Raw genomic sequence first — 22,644 nt, 5'->3', positions numbered from 1 at the left:
AACCCCTTGGTCACGTGGCAAGGAGGGTGGGCCCAGGGGCTGCCTGGATTTGGGGATCCCCAGGGTTGGGGTGGGGGGGCTGGCCCTGAAGAGTGGAGATGGGAGAAGCATTGGCTTTGGCAGGACCCTGAGAAAGTAAAAAAGTCAAGGGGTCTTGTGGTCAGGGGGCATGTGTGTGGGGTGTCTCTGGATGGAGGAGCCAGGGGGAGTGGGTTTCTGGGGGGCACGCAGAGAACGATAGCAGGTGAGAACACTCGGGTGTCAGAGGCAGGGGAGCGGGGGCTCCCAGAGTGAATGTGAATTCAGCAGGGGTCCCTGAGGAAGAAACTCAGTCCTGAAGCCGGTGGGGACCCTGAGGTGGAAACACTGTGGGTGTGTGACCTGAGAGGGGGGTCCCCTGGTCGTTCCGGGGAGCGGGAGCCTCCTGCCGGGGGCTGCCCCAGGCGTGGAGGAAGCAGGTCAGCACCTGGAAGGCGGGGCCCACAGAGGCTCTGCTGGCTGGGGCCTGGGGGGCCGCTCAGGAGGGGTGGGGAGATCTGATCCAGCCCAGGGGTCTTGCAAGGAAGGGTGAAGAGGCCCATGGGAGCTCCTGGGGGTCGGGGCATCCCACTCAGTGAAGCGAGGCCACCTGGGCCAGGGCTCGTGATGGTGGACCACGACCCCCCAGAGACCACAAGACACCACGGAACAAAAGGCCTGAGCTTTATTAATTCCCCGCCTGTCCCCCCGCCCCGCCAAGGTGGGAAGTCCGCTGAGGTCAGAGGTCACCAGGCCTCGGGGCCAGGGGGCCCGAAGCGCCGCAGCAGCCGCTCCTGGTCCTCCAGGTCCTTCCGCACCTTCTTGCGCATGTAGAAGATGGGACAGTCCCGGCTGTGGGCCAGGCGGCGGTCAGCGCCCGCGGTGGGGCAGGGGCTGTTCCCAGGACTTTGGCCCCTGTGTGCTGCCCACCCGGCGCCCGCCCACCAGGAGCTGTTTGCTCAGCGGGCCCCGGGTGGGGGGGGGGAAGCCGGTAACAGCGGGTGCTCGAGCGGGCGCTGGGCCACCGGCTGTATATCACCTGGCACCTGGCACCTGGCGTGGGAACCCGCCCCGCCCACCCGTTCCCTGGGGAAAGCCCGGCCCGCCCTGGGGGAGGGGGCCGAGACCCTGCATGTGCTTGTGTGTGATGGCGTGTGCGTGTGCGTGGCCATTTCTCGGGCAGATACTGGGTGCCCGGCCCTCCCTGCTCAGCAGCCCCCCAGCCCCACCCCAGGGAGGCCAGGACGGGTCTACCGGCCTGTTGTGCAGGCTGGGACACTGTAGGTCGGGGAGACCCTCACAGCCGGAGGGGGATGTGTGGGGGGGACCCGGGGGGCTGCCCTGGCCCAGCCGGCCGCCCACCTGGTGCAGATGACGTCCTCGTGCAGGCTGCCCTGGCAGCGCTGGCACTGTGTCCACAGGCGTGAGAAGCGCTCCTCCAGGGCGCTCAGGTGGGACACCTGAGGGCAGCAGGGGCTGAGCGGGCGGCCTGGCCCCGCCCGACCCCCAGCTGCCCGGCCCGCCTCCCCTAACCCCTCACCTCCTTCTGGTACAGCTCCGACTCCCGGGGCTGGCAGAACTTGCACACGGCTCCTGGGATGAGGGGAGGGGGGGCCGGTCAGCACAGGGGAGCTGGGGCTGAGCCAGGGCCTGGGCCGCCCCATCCCCGCCCGCTGCCCATCCCGGCTTCTGAAAGTCCCCACAGATGAGAGAACAAGGGAGCAAGTGTGTGGAGAAAACTCCCTGGGGAACTCCCGGGGTAGGGGGCCTGGGACCCTCCTGGGGGCGCCTGCAGACGGGAGCCCCACCCAGGGGCCACACCGGCCCGCGGGGCTGGCGCCCGGGCCTCCGGGCGGCGGCGGAGGCGGGAGGGCCGGGAGCCGGGGCCCCGCGCTCACCCTGGTGGCTGAGGACAGTGCGGCAGCCAACGCAGCAGCTCCGGCGTTTGGCGAAGGCCAGCAGGCCGCCCACCTTGCCCGTGAGCACCGTCTTGCAGCGAGTGTGGTCCCCACCTGCAGGTGAGGGCAGGCGGTGGGCCAGCTGCCCGACCCTGACCCCCGTCCCCCCACCCGCCCGGGGTCCCCCACGCCACCCCCGTACGCAGCAGCACAGCCTCCGCACGGCCCTCGCCCAGGATGGGCTCGAAGATGCGCAGGAGCGGCTTGGCGAGCTGCTGCTCCAGGTAGTACTGCGTGTCAATGGGCAGGCTGTGCTCCAGTACGAACAGCGGGTCCTGTGGGCAGAGCAGGGCGCTGTCACACCAGGGGACGGAGTGGAGGGGCCTGGGAGGGGCTGAGGCACCGGGGTCCCTGGAGTCGCAGAGGTTGCGGGGGGGGGGGGGGGTCCTTCAGTCATGAGTGTGGGTAATGCTGAGTGGCAGGTGCTAGCCCAGACTAGGATGGGGTCAGAGGTCATGGGGGTGGTCCCTGGTCACAGTCTCTGTGACCCACAGGTTGAAGCCCTCAGGTCGCCACTAAAGGGTCAGAGAGCACGGTGGGGGCAGGAGGCAGGAAGATGGAGCTGGAGGCTGGAAGCCCAGATCTAAGGTGATGGGGCAGGAACTGGGGACTAGAGGGGGTTGTGGGGTCAGGGGTCACTAGACATCCAGGTAGAATGCAGGAGGGTGTGAATCCCAGGGAAGGACAAGCTGGAGAGCAGGGACCAAGAAGCCAGAGCCTCAGAAACAGACGGTGTGACAGGCACTCTCGCCGTGTACAGGGAGGCTGCGCCTCCTCCAGGAGGGGTCCAAATAGCGGGGGGGAGGGGCCTTCCAGAGGGTGCGGGGAAGCCTGAGAGCAAAGCATCACGGAGCCAACTCCCAGGGGTGTGTTGGGGGCGGTTCTCAAGGTCCCTGCGGGCCCGCGGAGAGGAACAGCCTCCCACCCTGCCTGGAAAGCAGAAGTGAGAGCACGGAGAGCTGGGCGGAGCGCGCAGCCCAGGTGGGCCTGACCTCGGACTTCATGTAGGCGGCCACGCCTTTGGCAGCGCTGATGATCACGTAGGGGACGCGGTCGCCCAGGCTGGGCGCGCTCCCGGGGTCCCGCTTCCTCATCCTGCGGGGAGACCAAGGCGGCGGCCCGGGTGAGGGCAGGTGGGCCGGGTGGGGGCAGGCCAGCGGGCTAGGAAGTGGCGGGCCCAGCTGGCGGGTGAGGGGCTATTTCTGGCCGCTCCCGCCCCCTCCCCGGCTGGGCGCACCTCTCGGCCAGCTCCACGTGGGCCTGCTTGCCCGCGTAGTCGGCGGCGGCTCGGGTCAGCTCCTTGGTAATGACCAGCTGCGAGATGTCAATGCGATTACACAGCAGGTCGGAGATGACGTCCTGTGCATGCGCCACGGCGCCCGCGGGGTCTCTGCAGAGGGGCGGCCGTCAGGGGACTCGGGGTGCCCGCCAGGGGTGGGGAGGGGCCCTGCCAGGGGGCAGAAACGGGGCCGGAACCCGCAGCTGCCCGACCCCACACTCTTTCCACAGCGCCGGCACCGAAGGGCTGGGCCTGACACCTGTGTCCCCAAGGGAGGAGGGGCTCGGGGCCGCGTGGAGGTCCCCACGCACCGGTCGATGAGCAGGCGGCGCAGCGAGGCAGTGACGAGGTTGGCCACCAGGGGGCAGTTGTCCCTGCGCACAGCCTCCAGGCCCTTGCAGTCCATGCGGTCGTGGGCGTCGGGCCGGGAGGAGAAGAGCAGGCCCGCGTACCGCTTCTTGCTGATGAGCAGGTAGGGGAAGTAGACCTGGGGGAAAGCCGCCACAGGCTGAGCCTCTGGGGCTGTGGGCGCCGTCGCCCCATCCTGAGACTTCCCCAGAAACGAGACAGTCAGGGATGGTCCCGGGGATGTGTGACTGGGTCACTGGGGAAGATGGACCCTAAGACCCCAGCATCTCAGCTCGAGGGGCTGTGTGGAGGGGGTAGCTGGGGGGAACCTCAGCATTCCAGGGACCTTCCCCAAATCCGAAATGGACTGGAATAAACCTAGACCCTAAAACCCAAGATCCAGACACTGAGATGAAGTCTGCTGCTGCCGCTGGTCTGGAGGGCCCCAAATGGAGGCCTGAAACAGACTGGAGGCAGACAGGGGAGACAGGCAGAACCCCTCAAAAAGAGGAGACTAGCAGGAGTGAGCCCTGAGGCAGGGGCCTCCCCAGATGGACAGGCTCCAAATCAGAGAGCAAGTGTACCCCAAGGCCTGACCCCAGCTTTGAATGTATGACATGAGGGCTCCCAGACCCAAGCCTGTCGCACTCTGGGAGAACTGGAAAACAGCGCCCCAAACCAGGAATCTCCTGGTCAGGGGGCCCCCAATGGACAGGGCTGCCCCTCCAAGACCTAAAAACCAGAGATGCTCCAAGACTCACAGCATCTTTAGGAAACAAACACTGTCTTTCACAGCAAAGCCCAAGGCTGTGGAGGTTTCTAAAATCAAAGTTCTGAACTCAGGAGGACCCAGGCAGCAAACAAAATACCTCAAAAGTGGGGCTTATGAACTCAAAGAATGGGACATCCAGTTCAGGGTGCCCGGAAATGGAGACCTGAGGACCATAGCGTGCCCAGACGCTGACCCAGCAGGAGAACCCCACACAAACGCAGACATCCCGAGACTCAGAGACCCTCCCCCAAAAGTGGCAAGACTCACATCTGTCCACTCCAAGCACTGGGGGCCTCCCGCTTACTTTCTCAAACTCTAGCCGGATGGGTGAGGGGAAGTGGCCGGACACCCAGTCTGCAGCCTCCCGTCCCAAAGCCATCGCCTCAGCCACGGAGGAGACGCCGAAGCGGCACATGACCGAGTCTGTGTCACCATACACCACCTGGGGAGGGGCGCGTGTGACCCGGAGGGGCGGGGAGATGCTGGGCGGCCCCCGCACTTCCCACACCAGCCCTGGGCCCGTCTCGGGCAGCAGCGGGCAGGCAGGAGGCCCCTGACCTTGGCGCTGGTGCTGTAGCCATTCTCCACCGTGTACTTGGTCTCCACGAGCTGCTTTGTCTTCTCAATCATCTGGCGCCCGAACCCGGTGACACTCTGTTGGGGAGAGAATCACGCAGAGTGAGGGCCCAGGGGCCGTTCGCAGGGGCCAGGTATGAGCATGGGTAAGCCACTGTCTCTCTGGGTCTCAGCTTCCAAATATGCAAAATGGGCTACTGAGCTGTTCCTGCATGGAGGTCCGTAGAGGAGGGCCTGACAGCAGCAAATAGTGGCGGAAAGGCCAGTGCCAGAAGAGGCCATCAGCTCAGTGTGTCTCTCCACAGAGGTGCTGAGACATCTGGTGACATTCCTGGTCCCATTCCCCCATCCTTGGGCAATCAGAAATGTCTACCCCCCAAAGACAGGGGGCTGTACCAGGGCCAGGGGGAGACCATTCCTTTCCAAATAAGGAAACTGAATTTGGGGGAGGAGGAGGGACACACTAAGGAGAAACACACATGACTTCTGTTTTTGTCTGGACCCAGCCAGAAAACCTTTGTGTTTAACTGGAGCATTTAGGCCATTTATGTTTAGTGTAATTACTGATTATATCTGAGCTTAAATCTACCATCCAACTGTCTTCTATTTGTTCCACCATTCGATGTTCCTTTTTCTACCTGTTTTCTGAGATGACTCGGTGCTCTTTTTTTCTTCCACCCTCTGGCCTTCATAAGCTTAAGAGACAGACTAGGAAAAGATGCTAGGAAACAGACATACCTGAGACAGAGAAGGGGCTGAGAGGAAAGTGACAAGAGAGGCAGGGCCAGGAAGCGGCAGCAGCGATGAGGAAGTGCCAGGGGAAAGGCCCAGCCACACCCTCCTGCCTGGCCTCCCCTTGGGAGCTGCAACCCGATACCCAAGCATCCACTGCTTTCCACTGAGGAGGCTGGGAGAGGCCCCAGGGACTAGGAAGGGCCAGGAAGAGCGGTAAGGGTGATCCACCACAGAGATTAACCTCGCCCAAATGGCTGGCTCCTGGGAGGGAATCTCGAAGCCCTTGGCATGTCCTGCCTGACAAATGTCTTTGTTCATCTGGGACCTTGGGTCACACCAAGTGATCTAATGTGATTTATGGTGGGGGCCTTAGGCCACACCGTATCACCTTGACCTCTGGAGGGACTGGAGACTGAGTAACTGAGGTCAGTCACATGGTGTACTCCGTGCACCTGACCCTCAATAAAAACCCAGGCCACCAAGGCTCGGGTGAACTTCCTTGATGGGCAGTACCACATGTGCGTCAATGCGGGGAGGAAGGAGAGCTGTCTGCAGGACTCCCCTGGGAAAGGCAAGTGGAAGCTTCCGCCTGGTCTCCCCTGGACTCTGCCCCACGTGCCTTTCCCTTGGCTGCTTTTAACCCCTATCCTTTCACTGTAATAAATCATAACCATGAGTACAACAGCCTTTCTGAGTTCTGAATCCTTCTAGTGCATCACTGGATCTGAGGGTGGGCTTGGGGGCCCCTGAACTACACCTGATCCCAGCTCGGCAGAACCTCAGAGAGTCAGGCCCGCTGTGGTCTTGCCGCGGATCTGTTTTTCTGTCTGAGCAGTAAACAGCCCCACAGGATGCTGCTGTGGGCACATCTGCCCACGTTTCCTCTCGGAGCAGAGCAGTGTCCGTGCCAGCCGAGCGTCCTCACCGGGGTCCTCACTCAGGCCCAGGACGGGGGACCTGTGCCTGTCCAGACGGTGACTGAGGACGTAAAGTCAAATGCCCGTGCCTGACCGCGCTGCTGGGTGACCCCCAGCCTCGGTGGTCTGGGTTTTTATTGGGGTCAGGTGCCTGGCGCACCATGTGACTGACCTTAGTTACTCAGCCTCCAGTCCCTCCAGAGGGCAAGGGGATACAGTGTGGCCCAAGGCCCCTGACAGAGACACAGCCCTGTTCTCCCATCAGGAGGGGGAAGGGAAGGTGCTCTCTACTCTGCCACCCAGATGGAGACCAGCGCAGGAGGTGGCAACTGCCAGGAACACGAGGCTGCCAAGTGACTGAGGGACAGGTGGAAAGAGCAAGCTAGACTGGGCCCCTCCCTCCATTCCTCGGCCTCTGCCAGCCCTACCCTGCCCCACCCCACCCCTCCCTCCCCAACTGCCCTCCTGTACACATTTACTCCTGTCGCCATCGGTGTCCCCGCAAGGCTGGACACTAGGACAGGAACTCTCACCCAGTGTCACCGGCTGGACCCACGCAGCACAAGGCCCAGCCCACAGTGAACGGTCAGCAAGTGTTCTGCTGAACCAATCACGTGGGCATCCACTCTCCAAAAGGCCGGTGGGTTGGGGCTATCCCGGCCCTGACCTCCACCACACTGAGCCCTGATTCTCCCCAAGAGGGGCTGTCTGCCCTCCACCTGCCGCTGTGCACTCACCTGTGAGATTTCCAGGCACGGCAGCCTACCCACCTGGGCGCCAGTGAAGCCGTACACAGAGTTAGCACTCACTTTCAGCGCCAGCTGGCGCCCGTCCAACACTTGCCGCCGTAGGGGGTCTGTCTCCTTGGCCAGCTCAGCCTTGGCCCTGGGAAGAGAAAGGAGGACGTGGGGACCAAAGGCCACTTGAGGGGCATCCCAGGCCTCAGGGGGAGACGAGAGGGCTGGGTCAGGGTGCCCTTCTGAAAAGGGGTGCCATGTGCAGTCGTGCAGGCCGAACACTGTATGGGGTTGCCCGGCAGAGGGGCTGGCGGGAGCTGCCTGCAGTGGGTGACTGGTTCCAGCTGAGGCGCAGCTGCAGCGACACGCGCTGCTGAGGGACAGGGACTCCAGGCCACTTCAACAAGCTCAGAGCAGGGTGGGCGGGGGGAGCTCAAGGGCCCACCTCTTCCGGGCGCTGAGCAGGTTTTCCAGGATCTGGGGGAGCAGCCCCTTCCGCACCGATGTCTTCACAAACTCGTCCCCCGTGGGTGTCTTGATGAACTGATCCTCGGTCAGGCTGGATGAGAGATGGTGGGGGTGATGGCTGGCCACCCCCAACCATGGCTCCTCCTCTTCATCCCTCAGGATGCCCCTACCTCTTGCCAGCCCCCTCCCCTCCCCACTAGCTCTGGGTCTCTGGCCCCTCTGGCCGGTCCCTGGGCAGTCTCAGGGTACATGTGGTGAGTGAGGCGCCATACCCTAGTTTCTGGGCGGCCCCGGGCCGCAGGAGCGTGGTGTAGCACAGGTTGTGGGCCATCATGATGGACGGGTACAGCGAGGAGAAGTCCAGGGTGGCGATGGGGACGTCATAGTACCTGGGGGCGCCGGGAGAGAGTCAGGGCCGGGCACCCCCTTGCACCCATTACCCCTGGCCTGCTGCTCCCTTGGCGGTTCTCACCCTTTCAGCGGCTCGATGACCGTGGCCCCGGTATAGTCCTCACCGCCCTCCGTCTTCACCACGGGCATCAGCAGCCCCTGGCGCATGGCCTGGGAAGGGAGAAGGCGGGACCCAAGTGTTGGGGGGTGAGCAGGGCCCCTCGGTGGGGAGTGCAGTGGCCCGGCCGCCCCAGGCTCTGCCTGCTGACCTGTCGCAGCAGCTGGGACACGACCTTGACCTGCTGGCCGCGGCTGAGCAGGTAGCCGAGGGGCACGCCAGTGACGCGCGCCATCTCCATGGCGTTCACCAGCACCATGAGCCGCTCCAGCAGCCGCAGGGGCAGGAAGGCGTCCTTGAGGCAGTACACGGCCAGGCGGCGGCGCGTCTGGTCGTTCCCGTTCTGGGGACAGGAACAGGGATCAGAGGGGCGACAGGGTGAAAGGGAGCAGGGTGCGGTCTGAGAGGCTAGTGTGGATTAGGAAGGGCAGGGCAGCACAACAGAGGTCACCATGCCAGAGGTCACAGGAATGGCTAGGGATACAGTTCCCATCTGCGGCGGGAGGTCAGAGGTCAAGGGCAGGAGGTGAAGGGAAAGGTCAGGAGAACAGGCACAGGATGCCCAAGAGCCGGAAGGTAAGCAGGAATTGAGGAGCGGTGTCCGAGGGGACGGGAGGCGGAGTCTGAGGGCTCAGGAGGCGCGGTCTGAGGGGACGGGAGGCGGGGTCTGAGGGGACGGGAGGCGGGGTCTGAGGGCTTGGGAGGCGGGGTCAGGGGCACCCGCACCTGCAGGTCTGTGATGATGCTGTGCTGCACGTCCTCCTTCTGCTCGCCCAGGAAGTGGAAGCTCACGGCGTTGAGCGTGTAGGACCGGAGCTTGTACTCCCGCAGAAGCACCTGCGGCGGGCGGGGCAGGTTAGGCCGCGGCCCTGGGGAAATGGCCCCGCAAGGGCAGCCCCTCCCTGCCCGGCCGTACCTGCAGCATGTCCATCTGCACGCGGCCCACCATGCTGACCACCTTGCTGTCCCGCCGGCCGGTCTGCCTGGACTGGAAGGACGAGTCCCGGATGTTGGAGCGGAGGCCGATCACACGGCCCAGCAAGGGGAAGCTTGGCACCTGGGGGCACAGCACACAGGGAGGGCGGAGGCTGGGGGGATCTGCAGGGCTGCGCCACAGGAGCAGTGACCACAACACCCCCAATACCCGCTGCGGTGCTGCCCTCTGTCTGCTGAGAGCCCCGTGGACTAGGGCAGCTCTGGGACAGAAGGACCCTCAGGGACAGGCAGGCACGAACTGGAGGCTGGACAGAAAGAGTCAGGGGCCTGGGACCATGGGGGTGAAGGGGCAGGGATGGCGCCCAGGGGCTGGGGGGCTGCGCCCAGATGGGGAGGCGCAGGAGGAACAGACTTGGGGACAATGCTGAGCTTGCCGGGGAAGCAGCGGGTGCACGGTGGCGGGGGGGGGCCTGGGGGTTGACCAGCTGCAGGCACAAGCAGGGGCCGGCGTGGAGAGCTAGGTCTGTACCAGAGACGGCGAACAGGGGGGACCAGGCATGGAGGACAGGCCTGAGCTGGGGTGGGAGCCGTGGAACTGGGGGTGGAGGGCAACAGGGGAGCGGAGGCTGGAGTATAAACACCAGGCTGACGGGGGTGGGCTTCTCCCTGGAGCTGCTGGGGAGCCCTGAGTGTGGTTGTTTGCTCTTTCCACTATGAAACTGGCCAAATGTATAGAAAAGGAAGAAAACAAGAAATCAACCCTGAATATCCATTGGAAGGACTGATGCTTAAGATGAAATTCCAATAATTTGGCCACCTGATGTGATGAGCTGACTCACTGGAAAACACCCTGATGCTGAGAAAGATTGAGGGCAGGAGAAGGGGGGTGACAGAGGATGAGACGGTTGGATGGCATCACTGACTCAGCAGACACTGAGTTTTGCGCGCACTCCGCGAGACGGGGAAGGACAGGGAAGCCTGGAGTGCTACAGTCCACGGGGTCGCAGAGAGTCAGGCACAACTGAGCAACCGAGCAGCACAATGCACCTGTTAAGAGCTGAAGCGTGTTTGCCTAAAAGATGCTGAAGTTGTAACTCCCGGACCTCCAAATGTGACCTCATTTGGAAACTGAGTCTTTGTTGGTGAGCAAGTTAAGATGAGGTCATTAGGGTGGCCCTGATCCAACGTGACTGTGGTCTTTTAAAAAAAGGGGACACTGGCGCACTGAGGGGAGAGCTGGGGAGAGCGCCAGGTACACCCCGCAATGTCTGGGGCAACAGGAAGCTAGGAGAGAGGCCTCACAAGAAACCAACCCTCTGACACCCTGACTGGCCTTCCAGCCTCCAGACTGAGAGACCACACGTGACTGTGAGCTTCGGACCCCGCAGACCCACACGGCCCCATGCCCACACCAGGTTCAAGCATCAAAGTTTTGCCACCAACTTCCTTTTTCCCTTAGTTTTTGTTGGCATATTTTAAAGCCTAGAGAACAAGGCACTGCACTCGCGCTTCGGTCTGCCCTTCCAAATACCCAAGCCTTTGCTCTTCTTTTTTTGGCCGCACCACCCAGCACGAGGGATCCTCGTCCCCTGACCATGTATTGAACCCACACCCATTGCTGGGGAAGCGCAGACGCTTAACCACTGGACCTCCAGGCAGTCCCACATGAGCCTTTCCTTACTTAACTACGAATGCTTCCTCGCCTCTGCGAAAGCCACAGGAACCTTCTGGGCTTTCAGCAGGCCAGGGACGGGGCCAGAGCCAGGGTTTCCAGGGGGCCTCTGGAGCCGCTGGGCAGTGGCCCACAGCCTGAGCCCCCAGTGGGGTGTCAGGGCAGCTTCCCCCTGACCTGCCGTACCTTGAGGGTCTGGGCCCGGGAGATGAGGTAGGGAAGGTCAAAGTTCTGGATATTGTAGCCGGTAATCACATCTGGATCCATGATGCGGATGAAGGTCGACCAGGCCTGAAGCGGGAGCACGCAGGGTCACCCAGGGTGACATTCTGGTCAACCCCCCGCTGTGGGTCCTCCCCAGTCCTGGGACATTCTGGAAGCCACCAGGAGCAGCCCTAGAGCCCTCCCACCAGTGGAAGGAAGACTGGGCAGGTGCCTCTGAAAATAAGGAATCCAGAGCGGGAAACGGCTCAGGAAACAGCCTGGGGGGGGCGTGTGTGTGTGTGTGGTGGGGAGGGGTGGGGGCAGGGGGAGCTGAGGAAAACGAGACGGGGCATGGAACGAGAGCCACCTGGAGCAGGTCCTCCTCCCGCTCGTAGCTCTGCACCCTGGCGCCCAGGATGGGGGCGCAGGGCCGCAGGGTGAGCGCCAGGCGCAGGAAGGGCTCCGGCTCGCCCCAGCGCAGGCCCAGTGAGCAGATCTGGATCACGGGGTCCCGCTCGGGCTCCGGGAAGATGCCTGCATGGGGGGGAGGAGGGAGGCAGGGCACCGACTCCTGACGCTCCCTCATGACTCACTGGGTGGGCGCACCTCTGCATCCCACCAGGCCTGACCGATAGCGTCCCCACCGCCCGCAGACCCTGCAGGATCCACCCAGGCTCCCACTCTGCCCGCTTCTCCCAGCCCTCACAGATTGGGCCGGTCCTGCCCCAGGGCCTCTGCACTGGCTGCTCTCCCCACCCCCATACCCCGCCTGTCCCTCTTCACAAGGCCTATCCCCTCACCCTGGAAGCCTCCCCTGCCCCACGGCCCCGTCCCTCTCTGCCACCGCCCTCCTTTGCGTTGCATCTGCTTGTGCGTTTACTCCCTTCTCCCTGAGGGAGCTCAAGAAGCACAGGGACTCCTGGGGTGAGACGGGCCCATCACTGATGTAGGGAAGGAGGGAGGGAGGACCCCAGGCCCCAGGGACAGACCTTTGCGGCCAGCACACTCGATGTCGAAGCTGAGCACACGCAGAGGGGCGATTCGCTGCCACTCCCCTTCCGGCGGGTGGCTGATCACGTCTGACCAGAGCACGTCGGCCTCCAGCTGACAGAGCGTGGCCTACGGGGAAGAAGTGGGTCAGCGGTTACAGGGTCCCGGCTCTGTGTCCCCTCGGCCCAAACTCAGCTCTGGAGACCCCCATACCTTCCCCTCTGGCCTCAGGATGTATTTCCCAGCTGGGAGCTCCAGCCAGTTGCAGCCCACGATGTCCGTGTCCACCATGAACCTTCAAGGGGATGAGGGTCAGTGGGCAGAGGCAGGTGGAGGGGGCAAGGTGGGAGAAGTGAGACGGGGGACATACCGGATCTCAAAGTCAACGTTGGCCTCGTAGGGCGCAAAGCTGGGGGTGCCCAGGCCGGCCAGGCGGATCCCCTGCTCCAGGAGGCGGCGGGCGGGTGCCATGAGGCGGGGCAGTGCCAGGGTGATACGAAGAAACGGGGAGGGGCCGTGCCCATGGTACCCGAACATGCCTGCGGGCAGAGGGGGCTGGCATCGGCCCAAGGGAACCCCTGCCGGCCCAGGACTTCCACCCCCAACCTCTGGGACCCCTAGGGTGGCGCTCACTCTCCCGGGAGCACAGCTCCACTGCCAGCACGGCCGGCCCAGTGAGCTCCTTGCCCCCGCGCTGGTCCCGGCTAATGGCTGCACTCAGTTCCCGCTGCAGCTCACTCAGGTGCTCAGGTCCGAAACCTGGGGTATGAAAGGGCCGGTCAGACGTGCAGGGGACCCCCGGGTGGCTGGGGCGAGGAGGGGTCTTCGGGGTTGGGGTCACTCACCGGGGGGTGCTGGGGTGTAGAAGTAGGGTGCAAAGCCATGGACGTGGCAGCAGACAGAGACCCCCTCGTCGGTGACCCCGAAGGCGCGGAGGATGGGAACCGAGCCCTGGGATGGTGGGGGCGCCCCAGGCAGGGGCCGCGCTGGGCCTGCGGGAGGGGGGAACACAGGTAAGCAGGGGCTGCCACCTCAGACACCCCAAAAGTGTTTCCCTTTCAAAAGTGGAATCAACTTTGCGTGGGCAGCATCATGAGCTTTAACGCTGGGGTAGATTCGTGTAACCACCGCCAAAACTGGGGTACAAGACAGTCCCGTCACTCAAACAGCTCCCTCGAGCTGCCCCTTGGTGATCACACTCGCCTCCAGCCCGCCCCCCAGCACCATCGGTCTGTTCCTCATCATCCTGATTTTGCCTTTTTGAGACCGTCCACAGAAGGGAGTCATTCAGTTCGTAGCCCTCCCGGCCCGGCTTCTTGTACCCGGGCTGGCGTCTTGGGCACCCGTCCACGTCAAGCTTGTCAGCAATTTGTTCCCTTTATCACAGAGAAGCTCTGCATGGCGTGTTATCCATCCACCTGCCACAGGGCGTGTGAGGTGCTCCCAGTTTTGGGTGGTTCAGAAAAGAGCTATCAACATCCATGGTTGTCGTCTGAATGGAGGTGTTTGCTTCTCTCGGGTAAATATCTTTCAGGCAGAATTGCCAGGCCCTATGGTAAGAATAGGTTTAAGTCTGATCTCTCAATAAAGCTCAGGGCAAAAACCAAAAACTTAATTACCACCGGAAAAACTGTAAAAGGCTAGGTTGAACCCTGTAAGATTCTTCCAGGCTGCTTCCCAGAGCGGTTGCATCAGCCACGGCCTCACTGAGCACGGGTTCCCGACACTCCACATCCTCGCCTGCACTTGGTGGTGTCTGTGTATTTTACTTTAGCCTCTCTCACAGGTGTGTGTCTCACGGTGGCTGTCATTTACATTCACCCGACAGCCGATGACACAGAGGATCACCTCATGTGCACATTTGCCACTGTAGATCCTCTAGTGAACTGTCCAAGATTTCTGTCCACTTTTGAACTCTTTCTGAATCTTCTTTTGCAGCACCAGTCCTCTGTCAGACATACAGACGGCAAACGTTTCCTCCCCACCTGTAGCTTGTCCTTACTTTCTCGCTCAGGGGAGCCTTCGAAACGCAAGGAGGAGCCTGGACATGCATGTGTGCTGCGTGTTCAGTTGCCCAGTCGTGTCTGACTCTTTGCGACCCCATGGACTGTAGCCCGCCAGGTTCCTCTGTCCATGGGATTTCCCAGGCAAGAATACTGGAGTGGGTTGCCATCCCTTCTCCAGGGGATCTTCCGGACCTAGGGATCAAACCTGCATCTCGTGCTTTGGCAGGTGGGTTCTTTACCACTAGTGAGTGCCCCTGGAGCTTGGACGGGGTCTCCCCATTGCCAAGGACAGGCCGGCTCACTCAGAGCGGAGCGCTAAGGTCCTCGCTGGCTCCTCACTGCCTCACTGGCCTCCTGGCTGCTTCTTAAACGTATCAGCCCTGATCCCTCCTTGGGGTCCTCTGCCCAGAGTCCCGCTTTCCCAGACAACCCCACAACTCCTCATCACCTCCTCAGAGGGGCCTTCCCGAAGCTCCAAGAGGCGAGGTCCAGCACCCCCTCCCTACTTGACGCTCCTCTGTGACCCTCGCCACCGCCAGTGTTCCACTTCCTTTCTTGTTCTGCCTCTCCTTCTAGAACGTGAGCCTTGGGGAGCAGGGACCTGGTCTGCCTGGTACAAGGCCTGCCTCAGTGCAGATGCTTGGTTGTTTCCGACTGACGGGATGAATGAATGGCAACTATACCACACGCCTCTCCCTTCTGCGAGGAGCCAGCCCCTTCAGGCCTCAGTCAGAAGACACCTCCTCCTCCAGGACGCCCCCCCACTCCCCGCCCCCACTTGTCCCTCCCTCTCAGAGCCCTGGGCGGGGATCCTCTGTGTCCCTCTCTTCCCACAGAGCCAGAGCAGCTGACCCAGCCCCTCCTCCCATGCATCAGGCCTCTGATCCCCAAGCTTACCCACATAATGGTCGATCTCCAACTGCTGGAAGATGAGCGGCTCCGTCTGAGGGTCCAAGGGGGGCGGAGCGGGCCGAAGCCAGCGGGCATCTGTGGCCGTCAGGGAGAATTGCCCTGGATGGGGGGAGGGAAGCGGGGCTCCATGGAGTCGTGGTCCTGCTTTGGAAACAAGTAACTGCCTTCCCGCCTCTGCTCCTGTCCCCTCAAGCAGCATCCCATTTGGGAAAGAAAGTCAGGTGGAGGCGGTGGTCTGGATCAGGCGGGACACTCCAGGGGGATCGAGGGGTCAAGGGTCAAGGTTAGAAGCAACAGGAAACAGGTGGCCTGCTGACATCCAAAGTTCAGGCCCTTGCGGAGCTCGAAGCAAGCCAGGGGCTGAGAGTTAAAGGTTACAGGTCAGCTCCAGGGTTCCGAGATGCGACAGGTGTTGGGTCCCCACGGGGCTGGGGCGCAGAGGGGCCCCTGCCCCGAGTCTCACCGTCTGCCCCCTCCAGGGCCGACTGCAGCGCCTCCTCCTCCTGCTCCTGCAGCCTGCGCTCTGCTTCCATCTCCTCCATCAGCGCCAGCTCCTCCTCGAACTGCGAGGGCCGGTACGCCTCATCCTCATCCCAGAGGCCCCCACGGGCCCGCTTTGGGGGCACCCCAGGCCCCGGGCCTGGTCGCCGCTTACCATCCATCCTGTGGGGCGAGCCGGGGTGAGGTGAGGGTTGCTGTCTTCCCCATGGCCTCCCATGAACCCACCATGACCGTGAGCCTTTGAAAAAATCTCCAGAGTAGGGAATTCCCTAGTGGTCCAGTGGTTAGGACGCGACACTTGCACGGCTAAGGGTGGGGTTCAATGCCTGGTCGGAGAACTAAGATCTCACAAGCTGTCCTGTACAGCCAAAAAAGTTTAAAAAAAAAATAGACTATGCTCATCCATGATGCTAAAAGTCTAGCTAGTGGCTGCTGCTGGGGTGGGGGAGATTGACTGGGAAGGGGCATGAGGTTGTTCTGCAGGGTGGTGGAAGTGTACGGTATGGCCAGCTGTACACTTGAGACCTGCGCATTTCACCACGTGTAAATTGCACCTCAAGTAAAAGCATAAAAAGTGGGGAGGCTGCAATTCCACATCCAGGGGCTTATGCTACAGATATACTATCACCTAATGAAAAACTGCATTTACAAGGTTATTTCCGGCAGCATTGTTTGCAGTCCCAAAAGACTGGAAACCACCTAAATGTCCTCCCCTGGGGGACTGTTTAAATAAGTTACATGAATTCTGTCCCCTGGAATATTATGCAGCTATATAAAGGAATGATATAAAGGAATGAGGAAGCTCTCTGTGAACTGACAGAGGACTCTCAAAGACCCATTGTTAGGTAGAGAAAGCAAAGTACAGAATGGTGTACTTAAGAGAGCTTTTGTATTAAAAAAAAAAAAATTCTAAGAAAACGAAAATGTTTACCCTGACTCTAATCAGTAGGAAATAATCAAACCAAAGTAAAGACTGGCCTGCGAGACGGAATCTTCAAAAAATGTCCAAGTCATGAAGGGGGAGGAAAAAAGATCAGGAAACTGTTTTAGATTAAAGGAGAGACTATGTCATCATGACAACTAGACGACTCACTAGTGGGATCACTAGTGTGATCCCAGGTCAGATCTTGGATTTAAAAAGTGGAAATAGCTCTGAAGGCTATCGCTGAACTGCACAAACTGAATAACTGCCTGAGATAACAGTATCGTTTCATAGAGAATGGCCTGATTCTCATTATCCTGCAGTATCATGATGGCTACAACCCGTACACAGTTCAGCAAAAAAAAAAAAAGTATACGTGCATCAAGATAAAGCAAAGTGAGGCAGCACTTTCACAACTGACAAATCCAGGAAAGGGTTCATGGGTGTTCGTTGTACTTGTCTTGGGATGTCTCTGCAGGCTTGGAATTTTTTAATTAAAAGTTGGAGGAAGGGATTGCAGGGGGCATGGGTTCAATCTCTGGTCAGAAACTATGATCCATAGTTGGGGCCATGAGTTGGGGCCGAAAAGAGAAAAAGCTGGAGAGAAACACATAAAAGAAAAATAACATTTATCCAAGCTGATGGGAAAATATATCTAAAGATGTTGCTTTTTCACGCATAATTGTGGCAGGATAGGTAATAAACTGGCAACACTGGCTTTCAGGGGGGCTGGGGTGGGGAGACAGTTTGACCAAGATCTCATTCACATACCATACGATTCATGTACATTTTAAGTGTACAGTTCAGTGGTTTTCAGTATATTCAGAACTTGGGCAACCTTGACCACAGTCCATCTTAGAACACTGTCATCACACAAAAAAGACCCTCTCCACTCAGTGCCTCTCCCGCCCTCCCCCAGAGCACCACTGATCTGCTTTGTCTAGATGGATTGGCCTATTCTGCGCATTTCCTAGAAATGGAATCCTGTGCATGGCTTCTTTCCCTGAGAATGTTTTCAAGGTCCACCCCCATGCTAGCACGGATCTGGGCTTCATTCCTTTTTATGCCTGAGTACTTCCTGTGCCCTCCGCGTGTAACTGTGCAGATACGTGGGCTGATCTCAGAATAAGGAACGAGCCTAGAGGCCTTTGCTCCGGCCATGCGAGTAGCCAGAGGGATGCAGAGAGTTGGGACCTGGGGGAAATGCCCGGGTGAGGCAGAGGAAGCTGAGGGGTTGTCAGGAGCCCCACGGAGTGGCAGACCTGGCTTGTCAGGGGGAGGAAGGAGAGGGCCAACCGGCTGCCCTGGGTCACTGGGCTGTGGCCAGGGGGTACGATGGGTGGGCAGCTGTCACCGGAGCAAAACCTAGGGTCCTGGACTAGTCTCCTATCCCAGGTGCTGTCAGGCAAGCCAGCATGAGAAGGAAGGGTCCCTGGGTGTCCCCCTCGCTGGAGTGCAGGGCAGAGTTTGGCACCTTTCTGGGTGCTTCAGCAGCAAATACTGAACAGCAAGTGAATCCAGCATTAACCACAACGAGTGCCTGCTCTAGTCACACACCCGTTTCTCTCTGACACACTCCCTGGAGGTTGTCATCCCATCCCACCCAACCTCACCACTTTCTTTTTTGCTACACCACTAAGCATATGGATCTTAGTCCCCTGACCTGGGATCGAACCCACGACTAAGAGTGGAATCTTAACCACCAGGGGATGGCTTTAAATGCCATCTCTTAGCTTTTGTGTCTCCCACACAGACCTCAGCCGGGGCTCCAGGCTGACAGATCTGAGTGCCCATTGTGGCGACGTCCCTTCAGGCACCCCAGACTCCAAAGCAAGGCTCCTGATCTCCCCCCAAACCTGCTCCTCGCACCCCACAGTCTCCCCTGATTCAGTACAGCTCCCGGCAAGTCGACAACCTTGGAGTCACCCCAACTTCTCTCTTCCCTTCAGACCACACGCTCACTGCATCAGCAAATTTATTTATCAGCTCTGCCTTTCAATGGACAGGCCCCGCCCCAGCTCCCTAAGATGGTTGGCCTCTATTTTGTGCATTGCTGTTTGTCTGGCTCCCCCTGCTGGAAAACAAGCTCAGCTCGGCCTGGGATGCAGTCTCCTTCACTGAAGAATCACGGGTGTCAGTAACAGTGTCTGGCCCATAGAGGACACCCAAGGAGTATCTGCTGAATGAATAGCCTTGCCCGCCTGTCATCTCCCTCCTTCCACCTGGCCCCTCCCTCCTTCCACCTGGCCCCCCTCAGTGTTTTCTCCACTCAGCAACCAAAGAGACTGTTTATGTCAGATCGTCCCACCCCTGCTCTGCTCAGAGCCTGTCCCTGGCTCTTGCCTCAGGCACAGTTAAAACAAAAGTCCTCACTGTGGCTCACAAGGCCCTGCACAACTGCCCCCACCTACTCTTTCAGGGACACCACCTCCGCCCTCTCTCCCTTGCTCACTCCAGCCACTTGCCTCCTCTCTGTTCCTCAAACACTCCAGGCTTGCTCCTACCCCAGACCTTTTCACAAGCTGTTCCTGCTGCCCAACCAAGTGCTCTTTTCCAGACATCCCCATGGCTCTCTCCTCCCCGCCTTCAGGTCTTTGTTCCAATTTCACCTTCTCAGTGAGGCCGGCTTAAAAATACAGCCCCTGGGGCCTCCCTGGCAGTCCAGTGGTTAGACTCTGCACTTCTACGGCAGGGGCATGGGTTCGATTCCTGGCCAGGGAACTCCCACATGCCAAGGCGCGACCAGAAAAACAGATACAGAAAAATTTGAAAAGACAGCCCCGCTGCCCCTCCTGACACTCTCCAACTCCTTCCCTAGCTTTATTTTTCTTGCTGGCCTCTCGCTGTCTGCTGCGCTGTATCAGATCGTTAAGAGTTCTCCAAGTGTGGCGCCCTGGTGGGAACTGGTGGGAATGGAAGCTGTCAGGCCCCAGACCTACTGAGTCAGGGCCTCTGGAGGTGGGCCCAGCCACCAGCGTAGGATCGAGCCCTCCAGGGCCTCCAAAGCTGCTCAAGCCTGAGCACCACTGCCTATTCATTTTGTTTACTGTCTGCAAGGAGAATGGAAATTCTGCAGAAGCCAGGATTTCACCTTCTGTTTCCCGCTACATCTCATGTCTCCAGGAGAGAGGCTGAGACCGAGTACACACCCAATAAATACGTGCTGCTGCTGCTAAGTCGCTTCAGTCGTGTCCAAATCTGTGCGACCCCATAGACGGCAGCCTATTAGGATCCTCCGTCCCTGGGATTCTCCAAGCAAGAACGCTGGAGTGGGTTGCCTTTGCCTTCTCCGAATACGTTCTGAATGCAGCACCAAGGAAGGAACTCAAAATTTTCACCAAAGCTTCTGAGGCAGGTGCTGCTATTAACTCTCCAACACAGTGACTGGCACGGAGGCCCAGAGACGTGAAGCCACCTTCAAGCCTGAGGTGACACAACGAGCTCAGAGGGGCAGAGCCCGGGTTCCAACCCAAGCAGACTGGCTCCAGGGCCCCACTGGTGATCAGTGCGCCAGACTGTCGGCCTCTGGGGGTGCCAGAAGCGATATGGGGGTGAACTGCCCTCTGCCCAGCGGGGGAGACAGGACAGACTCATCTGCTTGCTCACCCTGTATCCTGGCTCACACACATCTGTCAAAGGATCGATTAAATAACGACAAATGGATCTATTCACTCCTGCCCCCCCCTGAAAACTCCACACCTTTCAGGCTTTGGCCAGGTTCCCCCTCTGGGCCTCGTGACTCCTGCTGCCCTCGTCCTGGGCTGTGGATCACCTGGGCTTGTGTCTGGCTCCCTCACCAGACAGGGAACTCTTGATGGCGGGGCAGGGCTGAGGCTGCTCTGGGTCCCTGGGATCATCCAGCATGGGGCCTGGTCTTGGGAGAAGTTTTCGGGATGAAATCTTCCTTTTTCTTGGCCACCTAACTCCTCTACACCGTCTGAAACTCAGTTCTGGTTCAGTTCCTCCTCACTGATCAGCGGCCCCCTAGGGGCTCCCACAGCATCTTGGGGGCATTTCCATTACTGCACAAGCTGTGACAACTTCCAACTGAGAGGTCCTCAAAACACAGGGGTCAGGGGCTGGCTCCAGTCTGGGTTCCCAGCATCACCTAGCAGAGAGCCTGCGATGCAGGCCACTTCAAGTTGTGTCGGTTTAGACCCTTCTCTGGTGTCACCAACGCCATGAGTCCACCTTGAACCCTCATTTTCTTCTGTTAGCTCCCAAAGACTAGTGCCGCCTCTTTTTAGTTCAGAGAGCTCTGGCTTGAGATTCCTGTCCTTCTTCCAACCAAACTGAATTATCACTAGCTCCCCAGTGCCCAGCAAAGGCCCTGAGTAGGGCAGGAACCGCCTGGGTGGGGAAGTGCAGGAAGGAGGGGGAGAAAAGGCAACAAGAGGTTCCTGGAGTGGGTGTGGCTGTGAACCTGACACACTGACATCACCCTGCCCACTTGCACCACCTAAGCTCTGCCCTCAGGGTGGCACCCCCAAACCTGCCCCCCCTCAGCTCCCCGTCTCCAGCCTACTGCTCGAACCACAAGCCCCATGATCCTGGGCTCCCCCCTTCCCTACACTCACCTTGTGCGCGTTCAGACTCCAGAAACCACCTCCGCCTGATGGATTCTCCCACTTGCACTGCAGGCTGAGCCACCTAGCATTCCCCCTTGCCTCCTAACTGGCCTCTCCTCCTTCCACTCTCACTCCTGCTACAACCCCATCTTCAATCCGCAGTCAGAGATTTTTTAAAGTGCAGGGGAGGATCAAGTTGCTGTGATGCTCAAAACCTCCCCAGCTCCCTACTGAACTTACAGTAAACGTTAAAGGGAACACCGAGATTTACAAAGCCCTATAGGATCTGGTTCCCTACCATGTCTCCAGCCTCACTCTTCCCTACAAGTTACAAGGAAGCCAAGCCCCTTCCTACTTCAAGGTCTTTTTACTGGATGGCCAGCCCATCCACCCCACGTCCAGAACATTTTTTCCGGGGCTCGCTTCTCTCTCAAATGTCACTTCCCCAGAGGGACTACTCCTGTTCACTCTAGAAATAAAAAAGCAGGCTACTCTTGTTTCACCTTCCTTGGGGTAACGAATCACAAGCTGACAACATTGGTTTGTCGTCATTACTTACTACCTGTCTACTCTCAGTCTGCCCCTGGGCAAGAGGCTTTCTCTGACTTATTCGGGTTGTAGCCTCGAACCCTAGGGCAGTGCTGGGCACAGAGTACTCAGTATCTAGAGAATAAAAGATGACACCATGCCCTCACGTGCACCATCGAGAACCCAATGCCTCCGGGACCCGTTGCTCCCAAGACTCCCCAGTGTGCGTCCCCCTCGTCCTCGGCGCCCAGCGCCAGCGCCAGCGCCCCCCGCAGGCCGAGGGGACGCCCCCACCCTGTCATCTGCCCCCGCGTACGCGCCCACGGCCACTGGCCTCTGCCCCTCCTGCGCGCGCCCCCTAACCAAGGGGATCCCTCCCGCCGCCATGCCCCATGCGAGCTCTCACAACCCTCTCTCAGGCCCACGGACTCGGCTCCCCAAGCCTCCTTCCCGGCCAGGCAAAGTCCCCTGCAATTCCCCTTCTCCCTAACTCACCCGCTTCAAACAGTGTTTCCCGCCACAGCCCACGCCGCCGTGACCCCTGACTCCGGCGCGCGCAGGCCCAGAGGTGCGGCGCGCAGAGCCGGGCCACGCCCCTCCCACCCAAATATGGGAGGCCACGCCCTCTTCCCACTCTCTGGGGCACAGGCCACGCCCCCTCCTTCCAACTTGGATGCTCGTCTAGTCCCCTTGCTGATGCATCCTCGCCAAGCCACGCCCCCTCTGACGTATGTGGCTCGAAGCTACGCCCCCTTCCTCACCGGCGGGTTGAGACCCAGTGTTCTCTGCGCACGCGCAGCGGCTCTGGGCGCCGGCGCTCCGTTCGACCCTGCCCGCTCTAAGGTGCTGGGCGCGCACCCTCCGCCCCACCCGCTTCCTGGCCGAGGCCTTGTCGGGAGGACCGCCTGGGCAGTGTTCCTCCTTCAGTCCGCAACCTGACCTTTTCCCTCCCGATAGAGGCTGGCCCATGCGCACTCAGATCCTGGCCAGGTTGGTTCTCCTGTCTCGCGCGGCCTCAGCTTCCCCATCTGTAAACTGGACTCTGCGCAGGGCAGGCACATCTCTAGAGCGAGAGGCACTCTGCTTGGG

General features: G+C 60.1%; 1 protein-coding gene across 1 annotated transcript; it reads right to left on the bottom strand.

Annotated features, from left to right (window-relative positions):
• Nucleotides 1–706: 706 nt before the first annotated feature.
• POLD1 (DNA polymerase delta 1, catalytic subunit) lies at nt 707–22,081 on the bottom strand. Its single transcript, XM_052656088.1, is given in 27 exon segments — nt 707–870; nt 1,381–1,478; nt 1,559–1,611; nt 1,917–2,030; nt 2,119–2,251; nt 2,969–3,071; nt 3,214–3,366; nt 3,567–3,742; nt 4,680–4,817; nt 4,934–5,029; nt 7,341–7,488; nt 7,786–7,899; nt 8,081–8,205; nt 8,208–8,369; nt 8,468–8,659; nt 9,043–9,153; nt 9,233–9,373; nt 11,111–11,215; nt 11,496–11,662; nt 12,118–12,247; nt 12,332–12,413; nt 12,489–12,657; nt 12,752–12,877; nt 12,964–13,110; nt 15,022–15,135; nt 15,500–15,699; nt 22,051–22,081. Coding segments are annotated over 26 exon segments (3,402 nt in total). The 5' UTR covers nt 15,699; nt 22,051–22,081; the 3' UTR covers nt 707–764.
• Between the last annotated feature and the right edge of the window lie 563 nt (nt 22,082–22,644).

The sequence above is a fragment of the Budorcas taxicolor genome, chromosome 18 (assembly GCF_023091745.1).
Source record: "Budorcas taxicolor isolate Tak-1 chromosome 18, Takin1.1, whole genome shotgun sequence".
Classification (NCBI taxonomy): Eukaryota; Metazoa; Chordata; class Mammalia; order Artiodactyla; family Bovidae; genus Budorcas; species Budorcas taxicolor.
This window is presented reverse-complemented; position numbering and strand designations above follow the sequence as displayed.